The sequence below is a fragment of the Muntiacus reevesi genome, chromosome 5 (assembly GCF_963930625.1).
Source record: "Muntiacus reevesi chromosome 5, mMunRee1.1, whole genome shotgun sequence".
NCBI classification, from domain to species: Eukaryota; Metazoa; Chordata; class Mammalia; order Artiodactyla; family Cervidae; genus Muntiacus; species Muntiacus reevesi.
Genome location: NC_089253.1, coordinates 109,864,118 through 109,876,828, shown reverse-complemented (window position 1 = coordinate 109,876,828; position 12,711 = coordinate 109,864,118). Strand labels below are relative to the sequence as shown.

Here is a 12,711-nt window from a genome sequence, read left to right as displayed (position 1 = left end):
TTCTATCTCAGGTGCTACATTGACATTTTGCTGATTGATTCCTTCAGTGATGTTCAATACTCATGGCAGGAAGTTAGGAAAACTAATAGTACCTTTACTATTTCAGGGTGACCAGGGCTTTCCAGAAGAACCTGAAGAAAGCAAAAAACCTGATGCTAATAACCAGACAACAGAACCTGAGCTTAAGAAAGGGAGCAAAGTGGTCGCTCTCTTCAGTTACGAGGCTACCCAGCCAGTAGACCTGGAATTCCTGGAAGGGGATGTAATCCTGGTGATATCAACGGGTAAGTGCTACTTCCAGAGTATAGAAACTAATGTACATGTTAGCAGCAATAAATACAAGGACAGAGAGAAGAAAACATCAGTCAGCTACAAACTTTAGCCAATGGTTTCAATTTCCTTCCCAGTTCTTACTGGGAGGGAGCAAAACTGAGTGTTCACCTCTCCATCTGTTGCTCTCCTGGGAAGCAACCAATGGCAGACTTCGGTCACAGATTAAAGACTGTTTTGGAAGCCATGGGTTCTCACACCGGAGTTAATTAATTGGAAGGGGGCTTCAACCACTTTGTTTTGCACTGAGCCATGTCATACTGATGTTTTGCAAACTACAGGTCTTTAAATTGATGTACTTTTTGAAGATGAAGGGAAAAGAGCATACATTTTGCCTTAAAAAAATGATTCAGAATTGCTCTCTCTGGTGACTTCCCAGGTTGTTAGAAATCAAACACAGTAAAAATTAAAGTAAGTGAGGGTTCTAACTTTACTGCTTCTCAAACTTAAGTATGCTCATGCATCTTTTGTAATCTGTTAAATTCCTCTGACCCAGCTCCAAAGATTCTGATTCAGGTCTGGGGTGGGGGCCCACTAATTTGCATTTTTAACAAGATTCCAGGTGATGCTGGTCCACTGATCATACTGAGAAGCAGCATTCTATTAATAACTCATGGTTTGACATTCTTTTTCTTTACCTGATAACAAGAGTCAGAGCAAAAGTTTCACTCACATGGCTGAAATCTTGTACATTAGCAATGCAAAACAGTGAAAACAGAACACCATTATCAATTATAACAGAAAATTAAGAAATGAGAGGGAGAAATTTTGAAGTTAATGGGGGTGAAGAGTGAGTATACGACTGTAGCAACAATATAAGAAATGAAAAACAAACAGGGTGCATGATCAATGTGTATATTCTAAAAGGGAGAATGGAAACTCATTTTAAGAGTTAGATTTAACTCCCCACACCATTTTTAAAGTGTCAATACCAAGCAACTGGCTAAATATTTTTTTCAGGGGTGGGGATGAGATAAAGATGAACAAATGCTCTGAAAAGTCTTCTGGGTAGATATGGAGAGAAGGTGGTATACTCTTTACTGGGATTTGTATAGAAGTCTAAGTTGATTTAATTCAGGAAGTATCTATGTAAGATTTTGAAACTTTTATAACACACAGGGAAATAGAATTCAACACAAACATTGTGTAGGGCTAAGAGGTTGAGTTCAGTTGTATTCAATAATTATGAGATAGTTTCATTCCAAAAGTTTCTCAAATTTTAAACGTCAACCATCTGAGGAACTTGTTAAAATGGATTCTGAATCAGGTTTGGGGTGGGACCTGAGATTTGGCATTTCTAACAAGCTCTCAGGATCCAGCACAACAAATGCTGATACTCGTATCATAGAAGGAAGAATCAAGACGACAGTTTGCAATTAGAATTACCTTGGGTGAACTCGGATGCCCAGCCACACTCCACACTAATGGACCGTTTCTGGGGACAGGATCCAAGTACTACCTGGTGCTGCTGTAATGTCTGATGGAGACACGTTACATCCAAAGATGAGCCTCTGATCTGAACAGCTTCTACAGTCTGTTGGATGGGCTCTAGAATAGGTCATAGCTATCTAAGGTGTCTGATATTTATTGGCAGAATGACCCCAAACAATCTCTCGTGTCTTCTCAGAACCTAGACTGAGTTACGTTCCCCTGGAATGTAGCTTTCAACTCCACAGAAAATTTAAAATGGGGATATCGGTGGCTCAGAGGTTAAAGCATCTGCCTGCAGTGCAGGAGACCCGGGTTTGATCCCTGAATTGGGAAGATCCCCTGGAGAAGGAAACGGCAACCCACTCCAGCATTCTTGCCTGTGAGAATCCCATGGAGGGAGGAGCCTGGAAGGCTACAGTCCGTGGGGTCACAAAGAGTTGGACACGACTGAGTGACTTCACTTTGATACACTTTTGATTATCTATAACTGAGTTATGAAGTCTATGCACATACTTTATTAAAGTCTCAAAAGAGGGGCTATGAAAATTCTTGTATTTTACAAACATGGACTGAACCCATCATTGCTCCAACTTGCAATTCTTTGACCATTCACTAGTGAACAGTCATTATTAATCTATTTAACCAATGGCATAACCCTGTCCTGTAATCAAAACAAAGGTTCCCAACAAAGCTAAAACTCTGTTAAAAAAACCACCTCATACATAAGGATTCACTGTTCAATTTCTTTGTTAATTTTTTGAAGGCTCTACTTTTTCTGCATTTTACTTCTCTACAGAAACCAATAATGAGATAGCTCCTATGTTCACTCTTACCAGTCACTTTTCCAACACTGACTTTTCCCTGTCAGCACAACTGGGGGTGAAGAAGGACCAACAAAAGTTCAATGTGGACTACTCAGGTGAGGGAATTCTCCTATACTCGTTTTAGAAGTCAATGTATATTTTTCCTTTTATCAGTGAATGAAGAATGGCTGGAAGGGGAATGCAAAGGGAAGGTTGGCATTTTCCCCAAAGCTTTTGTTGAACAACATGCAACTACAGACTTGGAAAGCACACCCTAAGGAGTCTAGGATGTTTCACAACCTACAACGTTGAAGAAAAGGAAGTACTATCATTTACAAGATTTGACATGCCTCTGCCATACATTCAAGACAGCCCTCTGGAAGCATTAATTCATCTACTCTTCCGTTAAAACTTAACCTATAGACGATGATGTAAGAACTCACAATGATTACCGTCAAGACAGGGAGGGGTGGTGGTCGGAAATGTCTAGAAGAGGAGGGTCTTCTAGGGTGCAGATAATCTGTTTCTTGCTCGGAGTGCTGGTTACCCAGATGTGTTTGGTTTGTGAAAATTCACCGAGTTGTATACTTACTGTTAGTACACTTCTCTCTACATATGTGATGCCTCAATAAAAAACTTACAAAAACAAGATACCCAGAGTGCAGGCCCAAGACCTAAGTATAAAAATCCCCACTCCTACATCATTACTATCACAAACTCCCAGGGACCGAGGTAACTTAATAGGTAATTCAGAAGATGTGCGCATGCACGCTTACACACACGAAGCTAACATTTTGGGGATTAAAAGTCTCATTGCTTAAACAGAACCTAGACTGAGTTATGTTCCCTGGAATATAGCTTTTAATTTCACAGAAAATTAAAATACTGGAACTACATCCCTTGATTTCTTCTCATAGAGGACATCTGTTAAAGAGTTCAACAGTGAGTATATGCCACTAATACTTGAGATGAAAAGCGGCCATGCTCAGGAAGCCAGTTGGTTAGTACTATCCTACTAGGTACCATTTGTTTTTCAGGATTAACTTGGGTGAGTTTCCATAAATTCAAAAGGCCTGGCCTTAACTCCCCTTCCTCTTGTGGAATATTCTGCTAACAATTTTTCAGGTGTGTAGGTGCTTATGAAAAGTACACTTAGGAGACAAACTGTAAACTGAATCAACATCAATGTGAAAACGCAGCTAGTGGGTGAGGTGCGGTGTTGGTTCCCTCACACAGCGAAGGCTAGCAGGATACTGCTGGAAATCGGAGAACACAACTTGAGGAAATACAACTCCACAGCAAAGAACACCGAATACTGTTGCTGCTCATCACAATGAGTTGAGTTTACTGGGCCAATAGGATACACGGTCTCTGAGCTGCCTTATTAAGGGAAACAGTAAGGATAAAAATGCTGAGTTGTTAACTCCTTTGCATAAGCCACTCTTTATTAGAACCCATCCATTTTTGTAATTCTGCACATCAGTTTGAAATATTACTAAAAGCAAAAACAACCCTGAAGCATATTCGATTTTTGACCTTCTTTAGTTCCCCTAGATGACTTGTAAGTAGTTTAAATATGTTAAGTTGGATTTTCTTTTAGGATAGGAAAGAAACAATCTCTACACAGATCTGGTTGGAGAGAACATGGTTTAATTAAAGGCAAAGCTGATTTCAGCAGCTGCAGGTCTTGCACAGACAGACCAAAACAAATAAACAAAAACAAAAAGAAACACAAAAGAAAGTTTGCTACACAGAACCAGTTTCTGATGAAGATTCTCCTTTCCCTCCTCATTACTCCACACTGAGGATGATAAGGCGAGGAACCCCGCCCCAAGAATCAAAAAACATTCCAAACACCAAATTCTCATGCAGAAATGGGGCTGCAGACAGGACGTGGGCACTGCGGGAGCGAGAGACGGCGAACCTGGTGGGCGTGTCGAGGGTGCAAGAGTCGGTGACAGTTCAAACACTGGAATGTTGCAGCTGCCTGAATGCAGAGCTCAAACACACAAAGTGGGTAAAGGCAGCAGGGACGGAGGCTCGGGAGGGAAGGGACGGGAGGACGGTGGTCACGGAGGAGGGGCTGGAGAGAAGCACAAAGGGTTTCATATTGCCATTGGGTGGGGGACTTCACCCTTTCAGACCTTTCAAAAAAAAAGAAACAACAAAAACAAAAAACCCCAAACACCATGTCAAACTAAAAGAGCAATAATGTAAGCATTCGGGACTCCAACCACTCTCTCGGAAGAGCAATGAGCATGAATCTCTCACCCCTTTTCATTGCTGGGGCTGCCCAGACTCCAGTGACGACCGGGGCTCCTGGATGCGCTTCACTCTGAAGCTGTTTTCCAGCGCGAGTCCCACGCTAGCTCCACACACTCACACGCACCACCCTTCCCCTCCAGGGAGCAGACGGGCCAGTGTGCACACACACACTCACACACACGCGCGCGCGCGCGAAGGAGAGCCCTCCCAGAAAACAAACCCTACCACTAGCACAGCAATTGGACATTTAGATTGTTTCCATAATTTCCCCTTAAAATATTACTTTTCCAGGAAATGACTATCAGAAATGCTGTCCCTTCTGTTTCTACACAAGAAAAATCTTCAGTTCTCTTTCCTTCTAATAAATATCAGATAAAAAGTTTCTTTTCCTTTCTTCCGCCTTTTCCAGAATGGACTCCGTTGTGTTTTCCTTCTGTGCCTGATGCACACGTGTCCGTGTCGCCTTGAATTTCACTCTGGAAGTGGAGGCTGGGAGACCACAGCCGGGCAAGGGCCTGGCCGCTCGGCGGGCCGTGCGCACGCCGCCACTTCCTTTCTTCAGACCGTCTTTTGGGCCCCAACTGCTGGCCCCCATGCTGTTGCTTCTTGGCGAGATGTTGTATACATTAGGAATAAAAACGATTACAGCACACAGCACAGGGTGGAAAGGGGGTGGAGGTAGGGACAGGAGGAGGTGGGTGCTAAGTAGGATGGGTGCACAAAAACCAACCAAACAAAAAGTAACCACACTGAAAGCTTCTACCTATTAAACTGTGTCAGGCCATGAATGGACTAGCCCGCCTGCTGTGGGACTCCTGCGACACTACCGTAAAATGGACAGCAGTCACAAACGTTCCTTTAGAGCCCGACGGCAGTCCTTGGCTAGTCCAGCCCAGCACCACCAGCCATGCGGCATCCTCAACTGGGGCTCGAGCACCTACAGGGTGAAGGGCATTTCCGGCTGGAGTCTCCAGGCCAGAGGAGGGCCCACCAGAACGTTCTGAGTCAAAGTGGAGGCCACGTCCTCTCCCTTGTGGACCGTTTCCACGGGCTGAAGAGGTCGGTCTCCCCATCCTGTCACCACCGACCCCTCGCAGGAGCAGAGCACGGGTTTCCCTTGCTACACACTGACTAGAAGATGCACATCTGCATAGGGAAGAATTCAGTGTGACGTCTTACTACTGAGAGTGATGACAATAATAAAAGATGTTCGGAGGAATTTCAACTGCATTCTCAGTCAGCAAAGCAATCAGTAATGGATTCCTATTTTATTCCCCAAAGAGGAAAAAAAAAGGACTGAGAAGTTCCCATTGGCTTCTCCCATCTGCCTTCCCTTCTCAGCTTTCACTTCCCACGTGGCTGGGGACATGCACGATGGAGAAGGTGAGAGGCGGTGATACCAGGTAGCTGAGTGAGACAAACAGCAGTTCCTCTCTCCCTCCGGAAGGCCCCGGGGGGACGGAGAGTTCCTGATGGTTTTCTCTTTTTGTTGCACTGCGGACATTTCGTGCACACTCAGCAGGCTGGTGGAATACTTACACCCTCTCAACAGCGAGACACAGAAAAGAGGGCTGCCACCTGCAGGGGACTGTGTGGGTCAGTCCTGCAAACCCAACATGCCATGGTTTATGGAGCCTTCATTCCCAGGGTTGCCACTCTGGCCTCAGTGTGGAGGGTTCATGGTGCCTTGTCCCCGCTGCTGTTTCTGCTTCTGCTGCATTAACAGCTGCTCCAAAGCGGAAGGTCCAGGATGCATCATGGAACTGGACCAGATAGACTGAAAAACAGCCCAGAGCTTGTCAGCAGAGGTCAGATGCCTGGTCGTCTGAAAGGGATCTGATTTTCAATCCCAGTCAAACATAAAGGCATGTATGTCCCAAGGTCCCCAAACCCTGAAAAGATCCAGCTATTACAAAGAGTTACTCTAAGACCAGGTCCTTCAAGATTGGCTATTTAGTTCTCATTACGATCACTTTAAACCAGAAAAGGTAAAAGTATGTTTTCTATAAAGTCTTTTTACTAAAACTCAGTTCCATGTGAGAATAGACACTGTTTGTTTTAGGCAAACAAAACATTTATGAAATTAGATATCCTTCTTTTACTTGTTCAGAAAAGGAGTAAAGACAATATTTCAAGATGAGTCAGAATTTTCTTAATCTTAGAATCCAACTAAAAGCTTCATGTCTGTCCCCCTGAGGATACTGGTTTATCACTAGTGAATTAAAAAAAAAATCCTTTTAAAGAACCTTATAATGCAGACCATGCTTCTAAGACTTTGCCAGATACATAGTGTGAATCAAACAATCCTAAGGGCCTTAAGAATAAGACTAGCTATTTATGTGAATGAAAGCAGAGACATCTCTTATGGTTCTTGTTCCTGATCCACCCACCTTTAGGCTTTCCATGAGGACAGCAGAAGAATCCTCCATGGAGGGGCCGTGGCCTGTCCAGGAGCCGCTTGGAGTGCTGGCCTGATGCCAACCACTCTCAGAGGATGACGTTGCTGAGAGATAATCGATGCCAAACCCACCCACGGCTAGGAGTGAAGAGAAAAGAATAATTCAAGAAGATGCTCTATCACTGCCAAAGGTCCAGGAAGGACACAGAGTAAGTTAGTTCACTTCTACTAAGCAATGAACACTGGATCTCACCTGGCTTATCAGTTTTCCAGCGGTCTGCAGTTCTCCTATCCCTGTTATCTGGAGTTCCAATGGGTCCAAAATTAGAGAATGGGACAGAATTGTGGTTGTGTGTTGGAGGGGAGCTTGGCAGGCTGCTTGGGTTGGAGGAATGAGGAGACTGGCTGGCTGGTGTTGAATGATCTATTGAATAACAGCAACGTAGGACATTAGAGATTTTTCACAAACACACCAAGAATGAAAGTTTCCAGTAGATTTGATCACTTAAATTCTCTTAAAAATAACCCCAGGGTTTCAGGAGAAAGGTAAAATAAAGGCCCCCAGAGGGACCCTACCAGATGCACTAATCTGTCTTACTGTACATGTCTAAGGCACGTTCCTTACCTTAAAAATAAAAATGTAGACGTTTCTGTCAAAAGTATGCATTGTTTTGGTGTGCCTGTTTCAGATAAGTATATACTATTCTTCTCTATCAGAGCAGAATTGCCTAACCTTAAGAATTTTCCTGTAAAGAATGAATATCTACAAATAAAACTAAGAAACAGTTGCAAACCTTAAGATAACACTCATATTTTTCTCCCTTACAACTGTGCTCATTACTGAGAATGTAAAACAGCTTTTCTAATGGCATTAATTATGTGAACCAGCTCACCAGGCTTTTTTACACCCCATTTTACTTCAAAAGTTACTTTAAAAAACAAATACCAACGACAACAACAACAAAAATTGTAGTAACAGACAAAAACCACCAAATACATAAAATTACCAAACCACACTATCTCTTGAGTGTACGGGTAATAATGCAAGGTCTATAATTTAAAGATTAGTCAATACCTGAACTGGCAGGAAGAGATGGAGACCACGGAGTCCCTTCAAAAAGGGAGTACAATGATGTTTCCTGGGGAGCCATTGAGGGATTAAGTTCTGCTTTGGAGCTGGTTGTCAGGTTTTTCCCGTATACCTCATTGAACACACTGTTATTTGGGTATCGTTCCTGAAATACAATGACCACCAAGTTAACAAACTCACTCCAGTGAAAGAAAATGTAGTGTTCATGCACGTGGATGCTTGATAGATCTTAAGACTTTCTTTGCAGGACAAACTTTTGAAGGCTTTTACTTCTGTTTCTTTCAGTTTTCCTGTTTTTATTCATTTGCTTTTTACTTTTCCCCACCCTTTATCCTGCTCTATGTAAATCGCCCAGGTTAAAAAGTATGAATAATTTACGTGGCTGAACAAGAGAGCCCCAGAGATTTTATTATTAATGAGAAGTTAAACAATTCAAACTTACAAAAGTCTCCAGTATACCCTAATCAAAGTGGGGTGGGGGAGGGGTGGGGTGGGAATGTGGAGGGGGTAAAATCAGATACCTGGAAAATACCAATACATGGAAGAGAAAAGAAAGAGAAAAACAGATGTATTGAGATAGACTTGGAAAGAAAATACTAGCCCACAGCAGGATGCCTCACTGTTTACGCACCTGATTGAGGGAGAATCCGGTGAGGGACAGGAAAGAGGATGAATGTGACATGAGCTCTGAGGGCTTCTCCAGTAAGGATTTCTTCACAGTTCCAGAGGGAAAACAAATGGTAGTTAAATTATGCCTTCCATTTTCTCAGTACTAATTTTAAGATACCACACAAGCAAAATAAAAGACCACAATTTAAGAATACCTGTATTCATCTCTTGTACAAATTAAAGCTTAGCAAGTATCAATTCAACTCGGATTAATTTTTATTAATACCACGGTCCCGCTAAGGGCCAGTTGTCACAGGTGAGTCAGACAGAACCCTCCTGATCAGTACTTCTAACTTAAGCACAGAGATCCTGGCAGGGACCCTGGAAACTGGCAGTACTGAGTATTCACTAGGTAAGAATCTCAGGAATCCCTTTGTCACCAGCTGTATTTAAAATACTCTCAAAACAAGATGCTGAACTGATCAAGCACTATTTTCTTCCTAATTTTCCCCCCTTGCTAGAATTTTAAAAACACTGACATTAATGACTTTAAAAAAGCCTTTCGATCCATTTGACAACTGGTTTTATTAGCACGGTTCCTAAGCAACTCTATTTGTGGTATGTATTCAAACACTTGCTAAAGTCAAGTTTACGTTTACTGGTCCTTAAGAAACTCATTGGTTTAAAAAAAAGCTGAATCTCTGATGCTCACTATCACTGAACTGTTGGTCAACAAAGCATTTATTAAACACTTGCTACATGCAAGGCACTGCCACACACATGACATCACTAACGATGTTAAATATAGGAAGGGCTATAGTTAAGGTTTTTTTTTACCCTGAAAAAATCCCACTACAAGACCCTCCCCCTTATTTCACCATTAGGTTCATTTCTAATGGAGAAGGTAAGCACAACAAGAATTAAGGGATTAGGAAACAAGTGAACAGAAACATGCTCTGCCCTTAGGCCCTTAAGCCACTCCAGCAAAAAAGAAAAAAGAAAGAAAAAGCAGCAGGAAAGGCAAATTAAACTACTAAACATAGTTTAGTAGCTGGGCTATCCACGAACTCTAGGTGCTGTCACTGCACTACTGTTGTTTGGGTGTCTAGGAGATCTCTTATTTCTGCTAATATGGGGAGGGCAGGGAGTGGGAGGTCTGTGTGACCACTCACTCAGAAAAATTCTTAAGGGAATTTCAAGTGCTAGAGATGGCACTTTCTGTCAGGAGAGTCATTAAGCTTTTATTTCTAACACTAAAATCAGTGCACTTTAGTCTTGTGAATGTTTTCTTATCCCGTGTTTATGGGAAAGAAACAGCAAGAAAGTGGAACTCAGAAATGTTTTACACTTTATTAAGATGGTGTGCAGGGAGGGGGAAAAAAAAAACCTCACAGCATACATCTTTCTTGCAGTTCCCGACCTCAGTAAAACATGGAAATAACGGCATTCCTTGAAATGCAGACTGGGGTATAGAAGATTATTTTTAAAAGATACTACTAATCAATTCTTAGACCTTATCTTTGTGTTCACTCATTGATGGTACTCCAATCATGTTTTTAAAGAGTCCTCTTCATATTACAAATCTGGTTCTGAATTTAGATCAGGGCTCTTAGTTAAACAAACAGAAAAGAACCACTTACTGTTTAGTAAAATCAATCTAGAATCTTTTTATTCAGTAAAACATCTGGAACATTATTTCATTTCATATTTTGAATACATGAGGAAAAATCTCACTGTTCCTAAGCAAGATTAAATGACACCTACAATTCCCGGGTCCAGGTGGAAATGACACCTGAAAAGGAAGTTAATTTCCCAGCATTACATCCTGTGTGTGCCCAGCCCTGCAGGATGTTTTCTGGATAACATATACTACAAAGCTACAAGATTTGGGGAAACTATGGTACAGAAAAGTTTTGCCACATTTTACTGTCATGTGAATGTTAGTTTGGGCAATCAGGAAATAAGCTTTAAAATTCTGTTAAAAAAAGGAAAGCCCTAGAAAGAAGAAACTACCTATTCTACTACAAAATCTCAGAAGAGAAGGTAGGGGTTACAGCAAGAAAAAGAATTACATCAAATACATACAAAGAGGCTTCGTCCAGGAAGAGAGGCGAGAGGCCCCAGCAGAGCTGGGTAAAGATCAGGAGGGTTAGAAAAAATCAGCTCTTCCTCTTCCTCCAAGGCAGCCAGACTCTTTAACAGGTCCGGAGGAAGCAGAGGGGAGCCTTTGGGGTCCTAGTGACAGAAAGGATCACAGTGAGATGCAATCAGGGATGACAAAAGCACAGTGGAGTAGTAGCATCATTAGGGAGATGAAGGCAGCTAAAGTTAAGGAGGAAGCTGTAAGGAATAGTAAGACAGCATTATGCAAAGAGGAAAAGGCTTCGAAACACCAAAGCAAAGTGACACAAGGACAATGGGAAGGAAAGATCAAGAGAACAGAAAGAAGAAAAGACAGTGACAAACAGCAGAACATAAAAGGTTAATGTGGAGAGCCAGTGAAACAACGCAAGGGAGCAAGAAGATTAGCATATCTTGTGCTAACAGAGAAACAGCTTTTTAAAAAAAGTTACCAACACAGACCTATTTCTCATGAGTAAAAAGGGCAAAGACAGGGAACTCCACTATCAAAGATGATGGGCTAAATTTGTTCCTCTCAGAAAGCCACTTGCTTAAATATGCAGTTAAAACCTATTCTTAAATTTAGATGACTCAGCCCAACTGAGAGGAGCTTTGTCTCAGAATTCTCTAACATGCTGCCTTAAAGAGTTCTGCACATAGCCTCTCTGCCAGACCACCATGGGTCAACAGCAGGAACAGCCTTCTTCAGCTTCCCGAAATCTATGTGGTGTGAAGAGGCGACCAAGAGCTGCACCCACTTACTCAGTGGCGTTCTGCAGCACTAATGAAACCTGAGGGACCTTTAAACATGCACGTGAGATCTCTGGAGTGCCTGGGGACAGGGAAGGACACGCACCTCAAATGGCATCCTGGGCACAGGGTCCTGCTCCGGACGGAAGACTCCCGGGGCCCGTTTGCCCCTGCGGTCCACACTGGCCTGCTGCGCCATCACAGCTCTGTTATCGGCCGCGCTGTAGGAAGAGTCCCAGTAGAACTCCGGGATCTTGACTTCGGAGGGGGTATGGTTATATGGCTCCATGGGGAAAGGCTTCATTGTTTTCTCCAGAGGCTGCTGCTGCCTTACAGGAGGTTGCAACGACGGCTCAAACAGTTTTATGGGGTCTTGGGTCTGAAGGTAGTAGGGCTGTTTCACAGGCATGATTTTCCCTAATGGGCCTTGAACCTGAGGGGGATTCCACAGCTGTTTGGAGGCATCTGCCTGTTGATACTAAAAAAAGAGATGCCTGGTTCACTAAGATGAGGATAAAATGCAATGTTACTTCACTCAGGACTCAGAGAGAATTTGAGAGATTTTACCGCCAACAAAACTCTGGGTCATGCAGGTTTGTTTGTTCTTTAGGTTTTTTAATACAGAGCTTTCTGGGAACAGATTAAGGGCACTGAGTTCATATTCTCTTTCAATTCCAATATTAAGAGGTTTAATAAATGAGGGTGTTGAGTGTGGGTGGGTGAGTGGGCATGGATCCATTTCCCCTTCTGCTCCAAGTGCTGCAGGATGATAATACTTAAGACTGGTGTCACAGTTCTCTTAACATCTCATCAAGAGCACGATTTTATTTCCCTTCTGTAGTTCAGGTTTAAAGGAAATTATTTACAGAAAATCCCTTTCTATAAAGCTGACAAGCAGTAGCAGCAAGGTATGG

The 12,711-nt window shown here is 42.6% G+C and overlaps 2 protein-coding genes across 11 annotated transcripts in view; one reads left to right on the top strand and one right to left on the bottom strand.

The window, feature by feature from the left end:
- NCF2 (neutrophil cytosolic factor 2) overlaps nt 1–3,205 on the top strand; it is a 32,742-nt gene extending 29,537 nt beyond the window's left edge. The window contains exons 14-15 of the mRNA XM_065937002.1: nt 107–284; nt 2,739–3,205. Coding sequence (XP_065793074.1) covers nt 107–284; nt 2,739–2,842 — 282 coding nt within the window. The 3' untranslated portion in view covers nt 2,843–3,205. The remainder of the gene's footprint in view (nt 1–106; nt 285–2,738) is intronic.
- A 989-nt stretch (nt 3,206–4,194) lies between these two features.
- The window catches only part of SMG7 (SMG7 nonsense mediated mRNA decay factor), a 78,289-nt gene continuing 69,772 nt past the window's right edge, over nt 4,195–12,711 (bottom strand). For 8 of the 10 annotated variants that reach the window (XM_065936181.1, XM_065936182.1, XM_065936176.1 and 5 more), the window contains 7 exons: nt 11,904–12,275; nt 11,012–11,161; nt 8,949–9,029; nt 8,303–8,462; nt 7,481–7,651; nt 7,220–7,365; nt 4,195–6,606 (listed from right to left, as the gene is read on the bottom strand). In XM_065936181.1, coding sequence (XP_065792253.1) covers nt 6,493–6,606; nt 7,220–7,365; nt 7,481–7,651; nt 8,303–8,462; nt 8,949–9,029; nt 11,012–11,161; nt 11,904–12,275 — 1,194 coding nt within the window. In that variant the 3' untranslated portion in view covers nt 4,195–6,492. The remainder of the gene's footprint in view (nt 6,607–7,219; nt 7,366–7,480; nt 7,652–8,302; nt 8,463–8,948; nt 9,030–11,011; nt 11,162–11,903; nt 12,276–12,711) is intronic. The other 2 variants (XM_065936178.1, XM_065936180.1) reach the window with 1 other exon arrangement.